At 29.5% G+C, this 22,049-nt stretch overlaps 13 protein-coding genes across 13 annotated transcripts; 8 read left to right on the plus strand and 5 right to left on the minus strand.

The window, feature by feature from the left end:
- Positions 1-359: 359 nt before the first annotated feature.
- On the plus strand, positions 360-1,973 carry MSK1 (lysine--tRNA ligase MSK1; the record flags this gene model as incomplete). The annotated part of the gene is made up of 1 exon (XM_011277377.1): positions 360-1,973. One exon carries the CDS (start codon positions 360-362, stop codon positions 1,971-1,973), a length of 1,614 nt encoding a protein of 537 aa, XP_011275679.1.
- A 1,873-nt stretch (positions 1,974-3,846) lies between these two features.
- Positions 3,847-4,296, minus strand: DPC13 (Dpc13p; the record flags this gene model as incomplete). The annotated part of the gene is made up of 1 exon (XM_011277378.1): positions 3,847-4,296. One exon carries the CDS (start codon positions 4,294-4,296, stop codon positions 3,847-3,849), a length of 450 nt encoding a protein of 149 aa, XP_011275680.1.
- Positions 4,297-4,511: 215 nt separating this feature from the next.
- RNH201 (ribonuclease H2 catalytic subunit RNH201) lies at positions 4,512-5,543 on the plus strand (the record flags this gene model as incomplete). The annotated part of the gene is made up of 1 exon (XM_011277379.1): positions 4,512-5,543. One exon carries the CDS (start codon positions 4,512-4,514, stop codon positions 5,541-5,543), a length of 1,032 nt encoding a protein of 343 aa, XP_011275681.1.
- Positions 5,544-5,764: 221 nt separating this feature from the next.
- BN7_2048a (DNA damage-inducible protein) lies at positions 5,765-6,463 on the plus strand (the record flags this gene model as incomplete). The annotated part of the gene is made up of 1 exon (XM_011277380.1): positions 5,765-6,463. One exon carries the CDS (start codon positions 5,765-5,767, stop codon positions 6,461-6,463), a length of 699 nt encoding a protein of 232 aa, XP_011275682.1.
- A 516-nt stretch (positions 6,464-6,979) lies between these two features.
- On the plus strand, positions 6,980-8,248 carry LAT1 (dihydrolipoyllysine-residue acetyltransferase; the record flags this gene model as incomplete). Its single annotated transcript, XM_011277381.1, has 1 exon — positions 6,980-8,248. One exon carries the CDS (start codon positions 6,980-6,982, stop codon positions 8,246-8,248), a length of 1,269 nt encoding a protein of 422 aa, XP_011275683.1.
- Positions 8,249-9,357: 1,109 nt separating this feature from the next.
- On the plus strand, positions 9,358-10,242 carry FLX1 (flavin adenine dinucleotide transporter FLX1; the record flags this gene model as incomplete). Its single annotated transcript, XM_011277382.1, has 1 exon — positions 9,358-10,242. One exon carries the CDS (start codon positions 9,358-9,360, stop codon positions 10,240-10,242), a length of 885 nt encoding a protein of 294 aa, XP_011275684.1.
- Positions 10,243-10,456: 214 nt separating this feature from the next.
- On the minus strand, positions 10,457-11,059 carry BN7_2050 (60S ribosomal protein uL13; the record flags this gene model as incomplete). The annotated part of the gene is made up of 1 exon (XM_011277383.1): positions 10,457-11,059. One exon carries the CDS (start codon positions 11,057-11,059, stop codon positions 10,457-10,459), a length of 603 nt encoding a protein of 200 aa, XP_011275685.1.
- A 489-nt stretch (positions 11,060-11,548) lies between these two features.
- BN7_2051 (uncharacterized protein) lies at positions 11,549-12,027 on the minus strand (the record flags this gene model as incomplete). Its single annotated transcript, XM_011277384.1, has 2 exons — positions 11,549-11,892; positions 11,979-12,027. 2 exons carry the CDS (start codon positions 12,025-12,027, stop codon positions 11,549-11,551), a joined length of 393 nt encoding a protein of 130 aa, XP_011275686.1.
- Positions 12,028-12,246: 219 nt separating this feature from the next.
- BN7_2052 (uncharacterized protein) lies at positions 12,247-12,693 on the plus strand (the record flags this gene model as incomplete). Its single annotated transcript, XM_011277385.1, has 1 exon — positions 12,247-12,693. The coding sequence occupies one exon, from the start codon at positions 12,247-12,249 to the stop codon at positions 12,691-12,693; it is 447 nt and encodes a 148-aa protein (XP_011275687.1).
- A 533-nt stretch (positions 12,694-13,226) lies between these two features.
- On the minus strand, positions 13,227-15,730 carry BN7_2053 (Fork head protein; the record flags this gene model as incomplete). The annotated part of the gene is made up of 2 exons (XM_011277386.1): positions 13,227-15,494; positions 15,680-15,730. 2 exons carry the CDS (start codon positions 15,728-15,730, stop codon positions 13,227-13,229), a joined length of 2,319 nt encoding a protein of 772 aa, XP_011275688.1.
- Positions 15,731-16,254: 524 nt separating this feature from the next.
- On the plus strand, positions 16,255-17,904 carry RRN11 (Rrn11p; the record flags this gene model as incomplete). Its single annotated transcript, XM_011277387.1, has 1 exon — positions 16,255-17,904. The coding sequence occupies one exon, from the start codon at positions 16,255-16,257 to the stop codon at positions 17,902-17,904; it is 1,650 nt and encodes a 549-aa protein (XP_011275689.1).
- A 178-nt stretch (positions 17,905-18,082) lies between these two features.
- HRD1 (E3 ubiquitin-protein ligase HRD1) lies at positions 18,083-19,913 on the minus strand (the record flags this gene model as incomplete). The annotated part of the gene is made up of 2 exons (XM_011277388.1): positions 18,083-19,798; positions 19,869-19,913. The coding sequence occupies 2 exons, from the start codon at positions 19,911-19,913 to the stop codon at positions 18,083-18,085; spliced, it is 1,761 nt and encodes a 586-aa protein (XP_011275690.1).
- A 533-nt stretch (positions 19,914-20,446) lies between these two features.
- On the plus strand, positions 20,447-21,026 carry BN7_2056 (OPA3 family protein; the record flags this gene model as incomplete). Its single annotated transcript, XM_011277389.1, has 2 exons — positions 20,447-20,544; positions 20,612-21,026. 2 exons carry the CDS (start codon positions 20,447-20,449, stop codon positions 21,024-21,026), a joined length of 513 nt encoding a protein of 170 aa, XP_011275691.1.
- Between the last annotated feature and the right edge of the window lie 1,023 nt (positions 21,027-22,049).

The raw sequence follows: 22,049 nt of genomic DNA on the forward strand, positions 1-22,049 counted from the left end.
ACTGGGTTATATTCCACTGGGTAAGTTATTTTGAATGCTAAAAGAGAGCACAACTTATTGTCGCTTTCGATGCGTTTCGTGGGCTTGAAATGATGAGGAATAAATTATACTGCGTTATCGTCTTGAGGATTGTTTAATTACCGTCCCTGAAAAGATCTAGTACACTCTGAACTCACAATAAATAATAATTATAGTTGATTTGTTGTTTGGTTGCCTTGGGACAGCTCGAAAGTGATTGTTGGTGTGCTTCTTTTCCTGTGTTTTCTATTGGAAGAGTTCATACTAATACCTGTTTTTGTATAGATGGAAAATATAAATTTGTAAAACCTTTTGTTGAAATATTGAAAAAGTTGTAGATCATGTTGAGATCTTTACCAAGATTTACAAAGAATTCGTTTGTGATTAAGAGATATTCATCATCTTTGCTGGCAAAGAATGAAGAAGCTGAATTTGCCAATAGAAAGCAAATCATATCTGAATCACCAAATTCATATTATAAGACATTAAATGAAATAAGATTCAAAGATGCTAACAGATTAAGAATACCTGAATTTCGTCAAAAGTTTGTGGATTTCCAATGGCCCGAAAATAAAAGAATTGATGAAGAATACACTATAGAAGGTAAAATTCAAAGTATAAGAAGATCTGGTAAAGGTATGGTATTTATTGATATTATTCAAGATTTCCAAAAAATTCAATTAGTTTTAATGAATAAAATGATTGGATTAACCAAGGAAGAATTCTCTGAACATCATGATCATTTCCAAAAAGGTGATTTTATTATAGCAAAAGGGTTCCCAGGTATAACAAATGTTGGTGAATTATCATTAAAATGTTCAAATTCAATTATATTAGCATCACCAACTTTACATCCATTACCACCAAAATTATCAAATCCTGAAAAAAGACATTCAAATAAAATTGTTGATTATTTAGTTAATAAAGATTCACAAAATTCAATAATTATAAGATCAATAATTATAAATACTTTAAGAAATTTTTTAAATAATAAAGGATTTTTAGAAGTTAATACACCAATAATATCAAATTCATCAAAAGGTGCAAATGCTACGCCTTTTATAACATCATCTCAACATATAAAAGATTCCAAGGGGAATCCATTAGATTTACAATTAAGAGTTGCACCTGAATTATGGTTGAAAAAACTAATCATTGGTGGATTTGATAAAGTTTATGAAATTGGTCAAGTTTTCAGAAATGAAGGTATTGATAGTACACATAATCCAGAATTTACAACATGTGAATTTTATCAAAGTTTTACAAATTTAGAAGAATTAATGAATATGACTGAATTAATTTTCCATGATATTTCCAAAGCAGTCTCAAAATTTGAACAATCACAAGATGCTATTAAATTAATTAATCAAGATGGTTCTCATTTCCAAAAATTAGAATTCATACCAACTATTGAATCACAAACTGGTATTAAATTCCCTCAAGAAATAAATCCAGATTCATTATTAGAATATTTTCAAAAGATTAATATTGAACCACCACAAATTAAAAGTTCACCACAATTGTTAGATAAATTAGCATCAATTTACATTGAACCACTTTGTACCAAACCAACATTTATTTATCATCATCCAGCAATAATGTCACCATTAGCCAAATCTACCATCATTAGCTATTCATCAGATCAAAATTATGAAATTTCTCGTAGATTTGAATTATTTATTAAGGGAAAGGAATTTGTTAATGCATATGAAGAAGAAAATTCACCATTTGAACAAGAATTAAAATTTAAATTACAACAATCTATGAAAGATGAATTTAATGATGATGAAAGTATAGTACCAGATTCTAAATATGTTAAATCAATGGAATGGTCAATGCCACCAACTGGTGGATGGGGTATTGGTATTGATAGATTAAGTATGTTTTTCAGTGGAAAAGATAGAATTGAAGAAGTTTTAACTTTTGGTACTTTAAATGATGTTTTAAAACAATAGATTATAGATATGAACGCTTGTATATATATATGAAATTTTATGAATGCTACGAAAATGGAAAAATTGTAGCTCATAAATATAATAAACCATAAAGGAATCAAAATTAGGGAGCTATAAGACCTTGATTAGTCAAACACAGACTAGATAATGATCCTTTGGTGAATTGTTGTATATTATGGTCTTTATAAATAAACGATAATATATATTATTCAAATCAAAAGCTTCAGTGCGTATGATCAAGTTGATCTGATCAATGATATCGCTGAAGAATTAGGCTTTTTTGACGCTTGTAAACTGCCTTTTGAAAGTGCCCTCCAACAGAACAGAATAGTTTTGCATCATAGTGTCAAATACGGATATACCATGGAAAAGTTCACATCAAAAAGTCCGGCTAGGCGCAATGGCAAAATATTTGAACGTGGAATATTTATGGGTTTCAACTTCGTGATTCATAAATTTTTTATGTTTTTGTTTGATCAATCAATAGCGCGAAACCAAATAAGTACTATCAATTGATCAATGTAGAACTCGATATACCTCAATTGAATAATCGTATTAGATACGTATTTTAAGGTATCATATATCTAACAGGAATTGACTACAGATATAGTTACACTAAGCTTATGGAAAAAACATATAATCATAAAGAATCAAGTATAGGAAGCCATAAGACCGTTAACAGTTAACAGGTCAAACTCACACTATGCAAATGATCTTTCATTGATGTAGTATTGTATATTGATTGTAATAATATATTGTGGTTTAATATTCAAAAACTGTCCAGTTTCTTGAAGTTATTAGATTTCAATATATAATTGAACACTTTGAAAAAAAATAGTGTTTCCAATCACAAATCATTGGTCATCTAATTCAAAAATATGGGTTCCTGCCAAACAGAAAAATGGAAGACTTAATAATGTTAAATCAATGATTCGGTAATAATACCACCTACACATGTGATTCACTCCATATCATACAACTGGTTCTACCATCCAAGGCTCGATTGAGGGATTCCCAGAGTGCTAGCTGTAGTATTGATCTTTGAAAGCTTTTATAAGCGACATCTAAAAAGAATTGGTTTAAAAGAGGGTAATGTTTTAAGATCCAGCTGCTGCTGCTGCTGCAAGTACATATGTTCTTAACTAAACTTAGTATCCCTTGGATCTAATGATTGAAGTGATCTTAGTGCTCAATAAATCAAGTAACTGGTAGATATTCCTTGATAGCGATGATCGAATTAGCCTACAAAAACTCAAGAATATATGAAAAATATTAGCACAAAGAAACACAAGATATGGAGCTATAAGAAACATTCAAAGGTCAAACTCACAATAGTAATGTGTTCTCTAGGTTGATTATGTATTGAATCTATTGTTATATATAGGTTATCAATACTTAACATCAAATTACTAATTAGCTCAACTTTTGATGATTTCATTCCACAAGTAGGCATTAATAATATAGTGATGATGTATAAACTAATTCTTTGGGCAAGTTAACGGATATGTAACATGTTTCGAATTCCAAAAACGAGGAAACATTCACTGTCATATGCTGGTCTTATTTATCAAAAGTTAACGAATTTAAAATGTTTTAATTCAAGTGTAAGTTTCAAATTTGTAATTTTGATTTTTATGTTTTGCACGAGAAATTAAATAATTAGTCATGGGGCAACAATCAACTCAATTTAAAACCTCATACTTATTAATTTAGTATATAACATCTTTAAAGCTTGAAATAAAGTCAATATTCTATAGTTGAATACGTTACTTGTTAGTGTTTGATGTATATCATACGAACTCTTCATTTTCCGCAATAAATACATTAAATATAGATATATACAAGATTATTCAATTCCGTTTGTACTTATAAATCATAAGGTTGTTTGTGAACCAATATAAGCATGTAAGAAATCTAATTGTTTTGGATCAGTAATTTGTAAACCAGCTTTAGTCATTTCATTGAAAAATTTATTAAATAATTCTAAAACTTCAGGATCTTTAAAAATTTCAATTAATTTTGATTCATTTAATTCACCATTATTTATAATTGATTGTTCAGTTTTAAATTTTATAGCATCTCTTATATCTTGTAATGAACTTAAAATGGATGGATGTTTTTGCATTTGTTCAAATAATTCTTGAACTTTTGGATGAGCTGCTAAATCTGATGCATTTGTTGCGTATGATCTATTATTATATTGTTTGGTTATTATTGGATTTGATCCTATGATTCTTTGTTGTAATGGAATTGATTTGAATGATGATTTAGTTAATTGACGAGTAGAAACTCTAGAAATAGTTCTTAAAGATGATCTGAACATTGTATAAGTTCTTTATTGATCTAGATATTCTTCAATAGTAATTAATAAGTGAATAATCTTTCAATTTCGGATTTCGAACAAATATTTTTGCAATCTAAGCTCTGACGTAATCCCCGGAAAACGCGAAAAATATTTTAAATTAACGCGTATATGCTTTAAACTTTTATACCCATAAACAAAGATCTAAACAATTTCAAGATCATATATACTAAAAGATGAGTGCTGCTGCTGCTGTTGAAGAACCAATCGAAATAGAAGATTATGAACCAGAAACTATAGTGGAAACATCACAACCACAACCAGAAATTCAACAAGATTTCTTACCTCCATCAGTTCCTCGTGAACATACATATAAATCTACAACTTTTTTAACTCCAATACCCAAAGTAATCTTGGAAAATCCAAAAGAACCATGTGTCCTAGGTGTTGATGAAGCAGGTCGTGGTCCTGTATTGGGACCAATGGTTTATGGTATTTCATATTGTTTAAAAAATTATGAATCTATATTAAAATCAAAATATGGATTTGCAGATTCTAAAACTCTTAATGAATTGAAAAGAACAAATTTATTAAAACAAATTTGTGACCAAGAAGGTGAATTATTTGAACAAATTGGTTGGTCTACAAGAACAATGACAGCAATGGATATTTCATCAGGTATGTTAAGACCACCTTCCGTTGGGAATTATAATTTAAATGAACAAGCTCATGATGCAACAATGGATCTTATTCAAGGTGTATTAGACCAAGGAGTTAATTTAACAGAAATCTTTGTTGATACTGTGGGACCACCAGTAACATATCAAGCAAAATTACAGAAAAGATTCCCAAATTTAAAAATTATTGTTGCTAAAAAGGCAGATTCTATTTACCCAATTGTAAGTGCTGCAAGTATTTGTGCAAAAGTTACAAGAGATTTTTCATTAAATAATTCTAAAGATCAATTATATGGATCGGAAATAACATGGGGATCAGGTTATCCAAGTGATCCAAATACTAAAAAATGGCTTAATAATGCAGTTGATCCAATATTTGGTTGGGATCAAGTTGTTAGATTTTCATGGCAAACTGCAAAAGATGCAATAATTAAAAATGATGGAATTGAAATTGAATGGGAAGAAGATAATGAAAAAGATGATTATGGTGATGTTGGGAAATTATTTAGAGATAAAGCTTCACAAGGTGATGGATTAGATGGATTACCTATTAGTACTTTATGGTATGGTCGTAATGTTAATTGTTTTTAAAATATAAAGTTGGGTTTTTGAATGTTTGATTTATATACCTTCAATATTATTTGCGTTAGGAATACCAACTCCGAATATAAAGTTTGGAGTTGCGGAGTACGAAAGCAATTAGTCAAGATTAAAAATTTATATAAATAATGTTTATAATCACTTTTAAAAACAATATTGAATGATCTCTAATCTTTGTTTGAATTAGTTGCTATTCAAAGTAGTTTTACAACATGTCACAATACGGATTCATTAAGATTGAAAGAGATTTCATCAAATCAATACCAAATCCTCAAGATCCAACACCAATTAAAGATTTATCATTACCCAAAAAACAAGATGGTATTAGTTCTAAGGTTCTAGAGTATGTTTCAACAAGATTAAACAAACCAACATTAAATCATTCTCTAAGAGTTTTCTTTTATTCAAGAGCTATTATCAAAGATCAATTTCCTCAATGGGAATTAGATGAAGATGTATTGTTAACTACATGTTTATTACATGATTTGGGCACAACGGATGAAAATATGAATGAAACAAAGATGTCATTTGAATATTATGGTGCTTTTAAAGCAAGAGACTTGGTTTCAAAGTTGACTACTGATAATGATACTGATTATGCAGATGCAGTATGTGAAGCTATTATAAGACATCAAGATTTGAATGATAAAGGGTATATAACCCAGTTAGGGTTAATTCTTCAAATCTCCACTGTATTGGATAATGCAGGATTAGAAGTTGTTAGTAAATTGATTCACTCTGAGACTTTAGATCTTGTTAATAAAGAATATTCAAGAGATGGATGGTTAGGATGTTTTGCCCAAGTTGTTGAACGGGAGAATCAATTGAAACCATGGGGTCATACCAGTTCACTTGGTGTTGATGAATTCCCTCAACTAGTGAGATCCAATAAACTAAAGTATAACTTATAGTAATATAGTCTAGTAATAATAAAATGGTAATAATGGTTATACCTCTTTGTCAGCACTGACGTAAGCATGGCACCACCAGATTTTAATTTTCGCGCTAATTTTTGCCCCTTTAAAATTAGTGGGTGTGTTTTGAATCTGCCCACGAAATTTACAAAGAATAATTTTATTTTGCGTGGGAGAAATTTAAAATTGATTTTTGGTTGACTGTTTACCGGTGAAGTTTTGATCTTTTAATACATTTCCTTTAATTTTAAGCTGTTGAATCAACTTCAAATCGTAACGATACTGTTCAATTAGCTACGGCCTTAAATATTCCATCATGTCTGCCATCGCCTCTTTCACTAGGGTAGTTCGTCCTGCTGTCCGTGCTCTTCCAAGGTGAGTATTCATTGCTAGATGGGATACTGATATTGATATTACTAGGAATCAAATACTAACAATCTCTTCAGATGCACTAGATTCAACAACTTGTCTGTTCGTTTCCAATCTTCATACCCTCCACATACCATCATTGGTATGCCTGCCTTATCACCAACAATGACCCAAGGTAACTTGGCTGTTTGGAATAAAGCTGTTGGTGATGAATTACAACCAGGTGAAGCTATTGCTGAAATTGAAACTGATAAAGCTCAAATGGATTTCGAATTCCAAGAAGAAGGGTTTTTAGCTAAGATCCTTGTTGAAGCTGGTGCTAAAGATATTCCAGTTAATACTCCAATTGCTGTTTATGTTGAAGATAAAGCTAATGTTGAAGCTTTTAAAGATTTCACTGCTGAATCAAAATCCGATTCTGCTCCAAAAGAAGCTCCAAAAGAAGAATCAAAATCAGAATCAAAACCAACTGAATCATCAGGCTCAGCTCCAGCTAAAAAATCATCAGGTTCTTCAGCTCCAACTGATAGAATCATTGCATCTCCATTAGCTAAAACTATTGCCTTAGATAAAGGTATTTCATTAAAACAAGTTACTGGTACTGGTCCAAATGGTAGAATTGTTAAAGAAGATGTTGAAAAATACATTGCTTCAGGTGCTGGTCAAGCTTCAGCTTCTCCAGCCGCTGCTACTGCTGCCACTTCTGAAGTTTCATATACTGATATTCCAATTACAAACATGAGAAAAATCATTGGTAAACGTTTATTAGAATCAACTCAAACAAATCCATCATATATTGTTTCATCACAAATTTCTGTTTCTAAATTATTAAAATTAAGAGCTTCATTAAATTCTCAAGCTAATGATCGTTATAAATTATCAATTAATGATATTTTAATTAAAGCTATTTCATCAGCTGCTCAAAGAGTTCCAGAAGCTAATTCTCATTGGATAGAATCAGAAGGTGTTATTAGACAATATAATAACGTTGATGTTTCAGTTGCTGTTGCTACACCATCTGGTTTAATTACTCCAATTGTTAAAAATGCTCATTCAAAAGGTTTAGTTACAATTTCTTCAGAAGTTAAAGATTTAGGTAAACGTGCTAAAGATAATAAATTAAAACCTGAAGAATTCCAAGGTGGTACTATTTGTATTTCTAATTTAGGTATGAATCATGCAGTTAATTTATTCACTTCAATTATTAATCCACCACAATCAACCATTTTAGCTATTAGTACTGTAACAAAAGTTGCTGTTCCAGATAATGCTAATCCAAATGGTTTCATTTTCGATGATAAGATTAACATTACTGGTACTTTTGATCATAGAGTTGTTGATGGTGCTAAAGGTGGTGAATTTATTAAAGCTTTAAAAGAAGTTATTGAAAATCCATTAGAATTATTATTATAAGATCTTTCTTTAAAACAAAATTCTTAACATTTATGTGTATTTCAAAATAAATAAAATAGATATTTATTAATTATTTAGAAAGTAGTTGATATGAATATCTGAAGTTCATATAAATTAAAAGTATTTAAAATATTGAAATATTGAAAGTTTATTGTGTTTCTGTGCAAACCATTTTCCCGCGAACCAGAAATCTCGACGAAAAAAGTTTTGATCTTATTAAAAGTATGGTAAAACCAATATTATTACTAGTTGACAATAACTTAAAGTCACTTTAAATTAGTATAAATTGAATTGAAAATGGCTTTTGCTTTATCAGACGAATCAAAAGTATGTGATCCTGATTTCTTTGGTGTTTGGTGGTTTTAGATCAATCATATCCCATAATATTGCAATATGGCAATATGAACCAATGATAACATAGACAATTCAGAAATAACATACTAACAACAATTCTCAGGAACGTATCAACAAAATTTTAGATTCCGCTAGAGTCATTGCTCATTATGGTTGGATTCCATTTGTCTTATACTTAGGTTGGTCACAAACTTCAAATCGTCCACCTTTATTAGCTTTATTATCTCCTTTACCATCTGTTTAAATTTAAGGAAATGAAAAGGAAGATGAAACTAGAAAATGATGAAAGAAAGGTTATATATTGATGAATTATTAGGTGTACATAGCTGCTTATGATTAATTATTATGAATTATAAAAGTTGGAAAGTTGTAGATTGTAATTATGCTGATATTGATATTGATATTGGTCATATTGATAGAATAACGATAAATTCACAGGGAGAAAACGCTAGTTTATGAAACCAGTATCAAAGAATTCAATAATCTAATAATAAAATACACATTACTATACAAAATCTTACAATGTTCCCCTATATATAACTCCTACTCATTTCGCTTATTTATTCATAATTCTTAATTAGTCGAAATCCGAATAATTTTTTTTCACCACTTTGAAAGTCATCAATATATTATTAATTAATACCCAAAACTAAAGCATCAACAACCATCTAGATCAAACAACATATAAACCTCATGTCCTGATATTATATTTATTCAAATCACTATTTATTACTATCATATCATTTTATTTATACATGGGTTTAACATCTACTCAAAGAGAAATACTTTCAGGTTTAAGTGCTGGTTTTTTAACAACAACAATAACACATCCATTAGATTTATTTAAAATTAGAATTCAATTAGATATTAATAGTAATACTCATCTCCAAGCTATTCAAAAAATCCTTAAGGAATTTAAATCATCTCCAAAACCTTTTTTAGAAATTTATAGAGGGTTATCATTAAATATAATTGGTAATTCAACTGCATGGTCAATTTATTTTACAAGTTATAGAATTTTTAAAGATCTAATAAATAAACAATCAACTTCATCAGATTCCTTAATTTTAAAAGATTCAAATTTACAATCATGGCAATATTTAATAAGTGCATTTGGTGCAGGTAGTTTTACAGCTTTATTAACAAATCCAATTTGGGTACTTAAAACAAGAATTTTAAGTACAAGTAAATCATCACCAGGTGCTTATTCAAATATAAAAGATGGTGTTTTAAGAGTCTTGAATGAAGAAGGTATCCGTGGGTTTTGGAAAGGTTTGATACCAAGTTTAATGGGTGTTGGACAAGGTGCTTTACAATTTACTATATATGATACATTGAAATATCAAATTAGAAAAGATGATAATATGGGGAAATTACATTTCCTAGAATATATTTCAATGAGTTGTTTCTCCAAGATCATTGCATTGTTAATAATGTATCCTTGTCAAGTTTTAAAAAGTAGATTACAAGATTATGAAAGTATTTATCAGAAAAAAACAATTAATCAAATGATTAGGAAAATTTATTTAAAAGAAGGTATTAATGGATTTTATAAAGGTATTGTACCAAATATTATAAGAGTTTTACCTGCAACTTGTATAACTTTTGGTGTTTATGAAGAAATGAGAAAGATTGTATGATATTGGTAATGATGTAGTGGTATTTACTATTGATACTAGTGATATGATTTGTATATAGATTAGCATAGATAATAAATTAATTGCATAGATAATAAGAATGGTAGATTCTATACATAATTATTCCTTAAAACCAAGTTTCCTTTATTTTAAAACTAGATATACATTAATATTTTTTAAAATAAATTTTATTTGTCATTGTTGAAGATGTTTAAATTTAATAACCTAAAGCTGATAATTTTTGTGAAACTTCAGAGTTAGCTTGAGATTGTTTAGCAGATTCAACTTTTTTAGTTAAAGCCTTCTTTTTAGCATAATATTCAGCAGCTCTAACTCTACGTTTGTCTTCTAATTTAGAAACAATGTTTTCGTATTTCCAACCAACAGCAGCAGATAATTGACCAACAGTAGTATATTTTCTACCTGGTTTTAATCTTAAAACTCTTAAAGCTTGTGGAACAACAACTCTCTTTTTTTTGTCATATGGAGGTGGAACACCTTCAAAAACTTTTAATCTTTCTAAAGCAGCTGCACCACGAGCAGTTTTATGAGCAATCATACCACGAACAGCTTTGTAGAAAATTCTTGATGGAGCTCTGAAATGGAAAGGACCATGAGTTTTGTTAAATCTAGTACCTTTTCTTAAATAATCATGATATTTTAATTTTGTTCTGAAAAATTCACCAGAAATGTTTAAAGATTCACATCTAACAACAACAACTTTTTGACCATTCAAGATTTGTTTGGCAACAGTTGAAGCAAGACGACCTAAAAGGTGACCTTTACCATCAACGACAACGACAGGTTCAAAAGTACTCATATTTTGTGGTTGATATTTTGAATATATGAATATACGTTAAATTGATGAATTGTAAATATTTTCAAGTATTTCAAAAATGTGTAAATGTTGAGATTTTCTCATGATGAAATATTTATTGTGAAGGGGACACATTGGGAGTTGGGTTTAGGCAGAGCTGGGAGGAGTCCAGTGGGAGTCCAGTGGGAGAGCTTCTGTCTAGAGGGCGAATCTCTGCCTAGCGGGTGCTTAGAGCCTTCAAAGTTCCAACGAGAACAAGATAAGCTGGGACATCTGGACACCAATTTGTTGAATTTCTGTGAGTGTGTGTTGAGTGGTGTGCGTGTACCAGGATTATCTGTGACTGGTGTTCACTTTGAGTGTGTGTTACTGAGCCCTATTATTATATCATGTGACTTAATAATTAGTTCATGCCCTCTATTTTGTGTCAATATACACCATATAATCAAAATATCAAAATATCAATCAATCTACAATCAATATTACAACAAATCATACATTCACTATTTCATCTACAAAGTATTCCAACATACCAGATGATTGGAATACAATATAACAATCACTTGTTCTCCTTCTCAACTTCATCATCACTTCATTAACAAGATAATTCCCTTCCAATTCATCATTCTCACTTTGATTCTTTGACATCCCACCTAAATTACTTAGAATCAATACACAATCATCACGATTTTGTAATTCTTCCAATGTATCAATACACCCCTCCAAGTCAAAGATTCGTATATACTCTACTCTGGACAACTTATTATGATTCAACTTGTCTTTCAATTGTCCAAATGGTACAGTCCCAGTGTCTTCGATCCATACAATTGATTTTCCTTGATCAATAATGGGAACAACTTTAGTAAATAACTCCTGCAGTATTTGTTAGATTTCCTTCTGGAAAAGACACACAGCATTGTACTCACTCTCAGCACAAAATCACCACCACCAACTACACCAAAAACAACCATCACAATCAATAATCTGATGTAGTCAATGGATTAGCTTATAATTTCGTATTTATTGTTTATTTATATTTTTGGAAAACCGCGACATTACGCGAAAATTGCGATTTCTAGACCTTTTGGATATATTGGATCAAGCCATAATTAATCATGAAACAATATAGTTCTATTTATAACCACACACACCAACATTATATGATAAAACCAATAAATAAGTGAATAAAAATGTCAACAATTACTCTATTATTCTTAAATACTCATCGTGAAACTTTACAAACTTCTAAAATCCCTTCAAATATACCATTATTAAAGAAATATTTATTAGAAAATTGGTCAAATGATTTTAATAATTTAGAAAATCCAAATGAAAAACCTTTAAATATAAATCAAATTAGATTAATTCATTTAGGTAAACAATTAGAAAATGAATCAATAAATCAATTAAATTTACAAACTAGTGATATTATTCATGTTACTTTAAAACCAAATTTAAATAATGGTAATAATAATACTGGTACTTCAATATTAAAGAAAACAACTTCAAATATAACAAAAAATTCAAATAGATTAGAAAGATCAAATCAATCAAATAATCAATCAAGTAATAATAATAGAATGGAAAATTTAGAATCAAATTCTAATGATAAAAATGGTTGTTGTATAATTGTTTAATCAAAATCATACCAAAACATCAAAAGAAGCATAACATTTATGTTTAAAACAGTTAAGATCAAGTTCAGAACCTTATGAGGCAAGAATGATGTTTGATTTTGGGCTCAAAATCTATTAGTAAAGGGTTTATGCTATGGAAAATCATTCATTGCTATATGATGAACTACAAGTTATTTTGGAGCAACTTGGGCTAAGAATAGATGGTCAAAATATCATAAACCAAATGTTCAGATGTTTGTTTATATCTTGTTATTTATATAAGAATGACCACAGACTAGTATTATGCAATTGGGAGATCAATTATAAGCATTGATTATCATTTATTTATAGTAATTATATCATTACATCTGTATAAAATATATTAATTTCATTCATTAAAAATAAAAAATATCAAATAATAAAACTATATAAGTAAATCATAATATAATATAAATACAAATTAAAACTTAGTAATAATAATAAAGAATTATAGATATTTCAAAAGGAAAAGGTATGAAAACAAAAGTACCTGACTTTTCATTCATTTTTTATCTTTATTCCTTTTTAAATCCTTTAGCTAAATCAACATTATTTAAATCACCTAAATCTTTAACTTTTTGTCTCATAATTAATGGTGATTCATTATTATTATTTAAATTATTACCATTCTTAGTTGGTGTAGTTTGTTCTTTTGGTTGTAATGGTGTACTAAATTGAACAAAATTCCATAATGCTGGTGAACTTTGTAAATTTGGATTACCATTATTTGAAATTTGTCCATTACCATTATTATTATGATTATGATTCCCACTGTTATTAGTATTATTATTGTTATTATTTGATGGTCCATTACCATTATTTAAAGTTGTTGTACTATTATTACGACTATTAATATTTGAATTCGATTGTGATTCAATTCCAATATTTGTTGAAGGTTTTGCCCCACGATCTGGTGTATACGCTTCAACTGCTTTAACATATCTTCTTGATGGACTTATATTAGATTCATCTTGTTCATTATAAAAACCTTCTTCATTATAATAATTTTTAATTGGTGTTTTTTCATTTTTTAAAGGTGATGATAATTGAGTATTTGGTTGAGAATCTTTACCTTCATCTAATGATGTATTATTAGTACCTGGTGTATCTATAACGGATTGTCGTATAATTGGATTATTTGATCCATTTGTTGATCCAGTGGGAAATGATGTTGATGGTGGTTGATGTTGTTGTGTAGGTATTTGTTGAGATGATGTTGTTGATGTTGAAGTTGTTGATGGTTGTGGAATTTGTTGTTGTTGTAAAGGTGGTAATTGTGGGGGTAGGTAAAATTGTTGTTGTTGTGGATCAGATGTACCTCTTTGATGTTGATTTTGATATTGATTTTGTAATGATATTGAACTTTGTTGAGGTTGTGATTGATTTGATTGACCTTGTTGATATCCATAAGTTGGTTGTTGAGATGTTGCAGCTGCAACCATAAATGATAATGCATCACCTCTTGAATTTGATGCTGATGTTGATGGTACAGAAGTTGGTAATGTTGATCCAGTTGATGAAGGTATTCCATTAATTGATGATGAAGATGCAGTTGTTGGAGGTGTATTTGTAAATTGAATTGCATTATTTGGTAATTGAGATGGAATTTTACGGCGTGTAGCTTGACTTGCAGGTAAATCATTATGCATAGCTAAATGTAATTGTAATTGTCTTGAAACTGATGAACCTCTTCTAACTTTTGATAAAGAACCATTTTGAAATTTCTTCATAAATTCAGATTTATAAGAATCAGAAATTTGCCATTTCATACCTTTACCTGGTTCATTTGCTCTTCTTGGAACTTTTTCAAAAGCTTTATTTAATGATAAATTATGTCTAATTGAATTTTGCCATCCTGATTTAGAAAATCTATAATAAGCATAACGTGAAGAAATCCAATCATAAATTTCAGATAATGACAATACACCATCTGAATTTGATAAAATAGCTTGAGTAATCATTGTAGCATATGAATAAGGTGGTTTAATATCTCTTGATTCATCCTTTGATAAATCATTATCTTTATTAAAACCTCCGCCATTTAAACTTTCATTATCAGAATCAACATTATTATACATTTGAAAACCTTTTAAGTTTGAAGTACCAAATCCAGTGGTTGCAGAAGTTGTTGGTAATGATGTTGAACCAAAATTATTATCTAACCCACCGTTACTCGTATTAGTATTATTATTATTATTATGATTAAAAGTTGAAGTATTTAATCCACCAGACATAACACTTAATCTTTTATTTTTAGGTTTGGGTAATTTTGATGAAATTGCTTGTAATACACTTGGATTTATTTTAGGTTGAGCATCAGGTAATATAAACATCATTTGAGTTCCACCAATATCTACAACTGCACCTGAATGTAAAGGAGATGCTGGAGCAGTTGGACCACAAGGGATTCTAACACCATCAATTTTAGCACCATTTCTACCAGGGACTTTTAATTCCCAAATTCTTGTTTCAAAATTATAATTCATTGTAGCATGATGACGACTTACAACTTTTGCAGGACCCAAATCAATATCAACTAAATTCGGATCATTTTGACTTGAAGTTAAAGTATTTGTTGGTTCAGTATTTCTTCCTATTGAAACTGATAATGCCTTAACATAAAAAGTCCAATTATTCCCAGCTATTTTAGCATAAGCTTGAACTTCAGTAGCTTGATTCTTATCATTTGCAAAATTTTCAGCAACAACAGTTTTATTTTCCGGGACTGCTAAAACGGATATCACTGCATTTATAAGTTCATTTGGATCAGTATATAAAGCAAGCTAAATATAGTGTTAGTAAATTAATTCAATAATATACCAATTGAAATTTTTTCATTTTTATTTGTTTTGTTGATGTTTATTTTCATTTTTATTGTTCGGATGTTTTCCCATTATATATGAGCAAACCCAAACGTAAACAAAAAACATAAACAAAAAACAAATGAAAAATAAATATTATGACATACATTATCAACCAAGTCATCAGCGGATCTCTTCTTATTATTGATATCCGACATTGTAGAGTGGATGGGTGGTGACGATGCTAATGGGATGGAAATGAACTGAACAGGTTGTTGAAAGGTTGAATTGCCCGTTGATTAATTGACTTTAACTAAGAGAGAATAATTTCAGGCGAAAAAAAAAAAACTCAAACAAAGGATATCACAGGTTTCCAATCTTCTGTGTAGAGTGTGATGTGACTAGTGAGTTCTGTCTTGTGGTGGTCTGTCTGTGTGCAATGGGGAGTGGTTGTGGACTCTTCCCTGTATCCCTTTCGTAGACTCTGAGTGGCTCTCTTTGGCTTTGGTTCTTTGGATCTCTGATTCTTTCAAAGTGTTTTATTTTGTTTTGCAGTTTTTTTTGTTTACATTTTGGAAACCAAAACAAAGAAATTCGGGATTCGCGAATGCTTATGTAATGCATCAAATGAAGGTCGGAATTGGAAATTTAATTTAAATTATTTAATACTCATCTCAAGTTTTATTAATGATTGATGTTGAATGATCTTGTGAAGGGTATTGTGAGGGAAAGGTATTAGGAGATGTTTGAGAATGGTCTGCTGCGGGATATAGACACCTCGAGAGATATAACTAAACTTTTACAGAAACGTGCCAAAAGATTAAGAGAAGAACGAGCTAAACAGGTACAAGAAGAAGCTCAAAGTGTTCAACAGGAAGATAGTGATCAAGATGGTGATAGTGACGAGGCTAGTGATGAAGATCATGATAACAAAAGGCATAAGGGTGGTAAAGTATATGAAGATAGTGAATATTTGAGAGGACTAAGAGACTTTGGTCCAGAAGATACTTATGAAATTTGGTTACAAGAGAAACATATAAATAAAAATTTTGACAAATTTCTAGAAAAACCTGTAAAGAAGAAGAAATCTAAGAAATCAGCTAATGAAGAACTGTTCCAATCAAATAATCAACAATCTCAGAATAACTCAGATCAAGAAGATCAAAATGAAGATCAAAATGACAATGATGATGATGACGATGGAAATAATTATGATGATGATGATGAAAGTGGTTCTAAAAGTTCGAAAATTGCCTTATCAAAAGGCCGTTATAAAATTAAAAAACAAGGTCTTGAAATATTACCATATATTGATACAATTGAAGATGATTTAGCTCGTGATCGTGCATCATACATCTTGGGAATTAGATTACCATATTCAAGAAAACATACATTTATTCTAACAAAATTATTACATTTAAATATTTTGAAAAGAAATTGGGATGTTGCATATAGATGTTTCAGTATATTAATAAGAGTACCATTCATTGGTATAAGGTCTATATGGCCTTTAGGAATTGAAGTATTAACAAGATTATCAGAAGAAAAATTTAAACAAACTCAACCTGAAAATTCTATTGATTTTTATCAATTGAAAACAATGAAAACTGGAAATCTTTCAACAAGATTAGGTCAATTTAAAGATGAACAATTTTTAACTTGGTTACAAAATTTTTATCCACCAACTAGATCTCAACATCCAACTTTTATGAAAACTCCACAACCTTTTAGAATTTCATCAAAAATTACTGCACCAGTATTTGTTTTAAATTTAATTTGGACTTTAATTATGAAACAAGATTTCCAAAAAGTTAATGATAAATTATCTGAAATGCTTTTACAACCACCATATATTAATGATGGAACTTTTTTTTTCTTACAAGGATTTTCTTATCAATTAGAAGCTTCTCAATTATGTCATGAAACAAAAATTGATAAATCTAAAATTGAAATTCTTATTCAAAATTGTAAAAAATTTTATAAAGAAGCTAAAGAAAAAAATGCAACTTTCCCAGAAGATTTAGTTAATAATGAATTAAATTTTATTTTACGTAAAATAAGTGATGTTGATATGAATTTAGGTGATGATGAAGATGAAGAAGAAGATGATGATAAAGATGAAGAGGAGGATGAAGAGGAAGAAGAAACAAAAGGTTCAAAATCTAGCAATAAAACAAGTTCAGATCCAATTGATAAATCAATGATGAGCTCTCCATCAAATGGTTCAACATCAAATGCTTTGAATGGTATTAAAACTGAACCAAATAATGATTTTGATATAGATATGGATATTTCAGGAAATAATTTTGAAAATGATGATGATGATGATGATGATGAATCATTACATAAATTTAATTCACCATCGAAAAGCTTAAGCACATCATCTCCTTAAATATTTAGAATTCTTGTACATAATAGATACTTGAATAATTTTATAATGAATTTACGAAACAATTTTGAAATATATTTAAATATTATATTTATTTTTTTTCTTCGTATGTAACATAAAATCTTCTTTAAAATCGTTAAAATATAAACATCATAATTATGCAAATTTTGATCATCTCAGATCAACTAGATGATGAATTTGGTTTTTGCTTTATTGAATCAATTTCTTTCCCTAATTCTTTAACTTCAGCTTGTAATCTTCTAATTTCATCCATTAACTCAGTGGATTGATTTAAGGATGATCTAGTTCTTGTGTTTTCATTATCTTCAGAAATTCCTCCTGGTATATTTTTCATAGCTTCCATAGAAGGATCTTCTAATTGTTTACTTTGTTTTTTATTAAGTTCAGATGTGATTCTTGAAGGTGAATTAACATTTGTTATTCTTCTTAATTGTGCTGTAGTATTACCATTTAATTTAATTTGATATTCATCATTATTTGGTGATGCATTTGATAATTTGAATAATACCCAATCTGGTGGAGTTAAAGCATTTGATTTTAATCTCAATGTATGATCATTTGCATCATTTCTATGTAATAAATTTGTTGTTTGAGTTGGACGATGGAAAAATCCTGATCCATGAGCTAAATGTTGATTTAAAAATGGTGGTGGTGGTAGTGGGGCTGTTGTATTGTTGCTAACATTATGAGTTTGGTGATTTACAGGTTGTTGTTGAGCACCAGGTAATTGTGTTTGAGTTGGCAATTGTCCTTGAGGTTGAGGTTGTACTGGGGTTTGATTTTGTTGGTTATTATTGACATTATTGTTATTATTGGTATTGCTATTGTTCCCATTTCTGTTATTATTGGTGGAGTTAAATACAGGTGCTCTACACATTGGGCAAGCTTGTGATCTTTCAAACCAACCTTTCAAGCAACCCAAATGAATAATATGACCACAATTCAATTTCTTTGGATAAGTTCGTTCACCTTTACGAACCCCTTCAACAGTCATGTCATCTCTGCAAATAATACAAAGGTTATTATCATCAGATAAATCTTCTGCTGTTGCATCTTGTAATTTCAGATCTAATTCTTTAGCAGCTCTTTGATATTTAATCAATGAATCAATTTGTCTGTATAGATTGAGAAAATTGAAAAAAACATCTTTGAATAAATAAATTGGATATCTATATGGACCTAATAAAGTGAATAACAGAAACATATGAATAATCAGAATTAAAGAACTATGAATGATTTCTAAAACCTTCACATATAAACTTTTAGCTTCCATAACATCTTCATCTGGATGATTTTTCAAATATACCAATTCATATGCATTTAATAAGACTTTAGATCCTAACAATAACAAATTTAAGAATAACACTGTAAATTCAAATCCAAAGGCAAAATAAACATCAGGGTTATTACCAAATGAATATTCAACACAAGAGTATACTAAATGATAATCAACAAATAATAATAAAAATAGAGTGAATGTATTTCTAGTCCGTAGAATTTCTGAAGGAATTGTGGCATGTTGGAACACATAATCAAATCTATCTTGTAATACCCAATGGAATACCTTCATGAACAATGAAAACAATGTCAGGATACCTGAAACTAACAAAAAATCATTACTAAACATTGTCAATGCAATTAAACTATTCAACACTGTGAATCTGGATCTCTCATATATGTGATCAATCTCTATAAGTCTTAATTCTCCAAACAGAACTCTCTGTAGTGCTTTACCAATTATAGCAGCCATCACCACAAGCCAATTTGCCAATACGATAATACTGACACCTTCTGAAAGCTTGACTGAAGCAGAATAGAACGTAGGGCTACTCTGTACCACTGGCCATATGACCCCAGCAGCCAAAATATTACTAAACTGGACATCTAATGTTAGTAATTGAAACTCATATACAAGCGGCTAGGGGAAAGGATATAAAGAGACATACCACTGAGTATATTATGAACTGTGTCCTTTGTGAGACTTGATCCATTCTGTAGTGATGCTTGGGTCCCGTATTATGAGACCGGATGGAATTCCCTTCTGATGATTTGTAGCAAAAGAGTTTGTTGATGTTACCGGTCTACAAGTTCAAAGCATTTGATTAAATTGAAGCTGTTCGCTGTTCGTTTATCATTGATTTCCCACCGGCCACGACAATTTAGAGCAGAAATATAAAGAGTGAAACTTCCCATCGGCCAAATTCGAATTAACCAGGAACAGTGCAAAGATAGAAAAGTTACAAAGTTGACGAATGAGTGGTATTGGTATAAAGTTAGGAGGTCTATTCCTACGTCAGATTTCGAAACCCATCTCGGTATGTTTACTGGTTGTCTTGCTAGTGGTTTGGTGTTTTTTGATCGCCAAGTGCCCAATATTGCTTTAGATCTATAACGGTTCAAAATGCTAACATAAACTTTTTTGATTCAGAATGTTATAAAAGCACAAGCAACAGAACATGAAGCATTCAGAAAATTCTGTATATCCGTGGCCCAACGTGTACATAGAACAGATGTGAACTTACGGATGAAGTTGATGGGTGAGAAGGGGGCAAAGGTTCGTCCATTGAATGATAAAAGAGCTATTGAAAATGGTGCTAATTTCTTATCTGAAACATTCGTATTGTATGTATTGTGGAACCCACATCTGTATTATTAGAATTGGAGAATGCTAACATTATGTTTTATAAAGTGCTGTTGCTGGTGGTCTTATATTGTTTGAATCATATAGACAACGTCAAAAAGAACTTTCGAGACGAGAAACAGTTGCAGATGATATTAAAACTCTTCAATATGAAATTCAATATTTGAAAAGAAAATTAAAAGAATACAATGTCAAATTGGATGATTATATTCCACCAGATGATGTTAAACCTTTAGTTCTTAAATTGGATCAAAATGGGAATGAAGTTGAATTAGATGTAGTTATGGATAAATTAAAAGAAAGAATAAAAAAAATTGAACAAGCTCATCAACAAGAACCTCAGTCATCTTCTTCAAGTCCCAAATCTGAAAATATTAGGTTGAATAATACCAACATTGAAATCAAACAAAATTCAGAATCCAAAATATTGAAAGAAGCAGAAAAAGTATTAGAAACAAAATGATTAAGTCATAAACATATTCAAATTTTATTATATTCAGTTACCATGAAACTTATTTAAGAATCATCTTGTAAATATAAACAAGCATTTATACCAAATATATAAGTATAGAAACATTCATATAGAAAAATTTAAACACTTGTAATTATAAGTAGATATGCTGATAATATAGTATTGCGAAGCTCATATACCCTAGCTTATATGTGATCCCATAGCTGGATAATTTGTAAAAAGCATTTTCTGGAAGAATTACATTGATCTTCCTTATCTCATCTTTTGCTTAGATTGCCCTTGACTATACTATGGAATATTACTTTTAAATATTCTTTAATATTAAGATAAAGATCGTTATACTCGTGTGTCCCTTATCATTTTATAAATCAAATTCACAAATATTTTAAAATTGTGTCAAATTTAAATAGACAATATATATTATAAATTCATTTAATGTAGTAATTGAAGTATTCTTTATCTTCGACAATAGTTTTTGAGCCCTAATTCGTCTGTTTCAAATTTTGAATTTTTTAAATTTGAAAATTTATCAACCTTTATAATTTTATTTAAACTTTAAAAATTCTAAATTCAATATTTTAAAATTTTCAAAACTTCGAATTCTCCATATATTAGGCTCTTTAATTAAATGAGGAAATATTTTAAACATATCAAGCCATTTAAATAAGTATCATTTAATATAATTTTACTTTAATAAATTCAATTGAAAAAATCGAGTTTTCCAGAATCAAATTACCGGATTCGGATGTGTCCAAAAAATATGCATGATTTTAAATCTTAAGTGTACTAGTAACTTAATTAATTATAATTCTTTATATTACATTAGATTCTAATAGAAATTGCATGAACCAAAAATACTTTTGATTCTGAATTAGGTAGTTGTATACGTGTGCCTATTATAATTTTTTTTGGTAGCTCATATCAGCTGTATATCTGGGGAAAATTTAAGATCATATATCTGGCATATTAAAGAGTTTAAAGTAATGATTAGCCTATATGGACCTACATTTCACC

Source organism: Wickerhamomyces ciferrii, contig 00047 (genome assembly GCF_000313485.1).
Source record: "Wickerhamomyces ciferrii WGS project CAIF00000000 data, strain NRRL Y-1031 F-60-10, contig 00047, whole genome shotgun sequence".
NCBI classification, from domain to species: Eukaryota; Fungi; Ascomycota; class Saccharomycetes; order Phaffomycetales; family Wickerhamomycetaceae; genus Hansenula; species Hansenula ciferrii.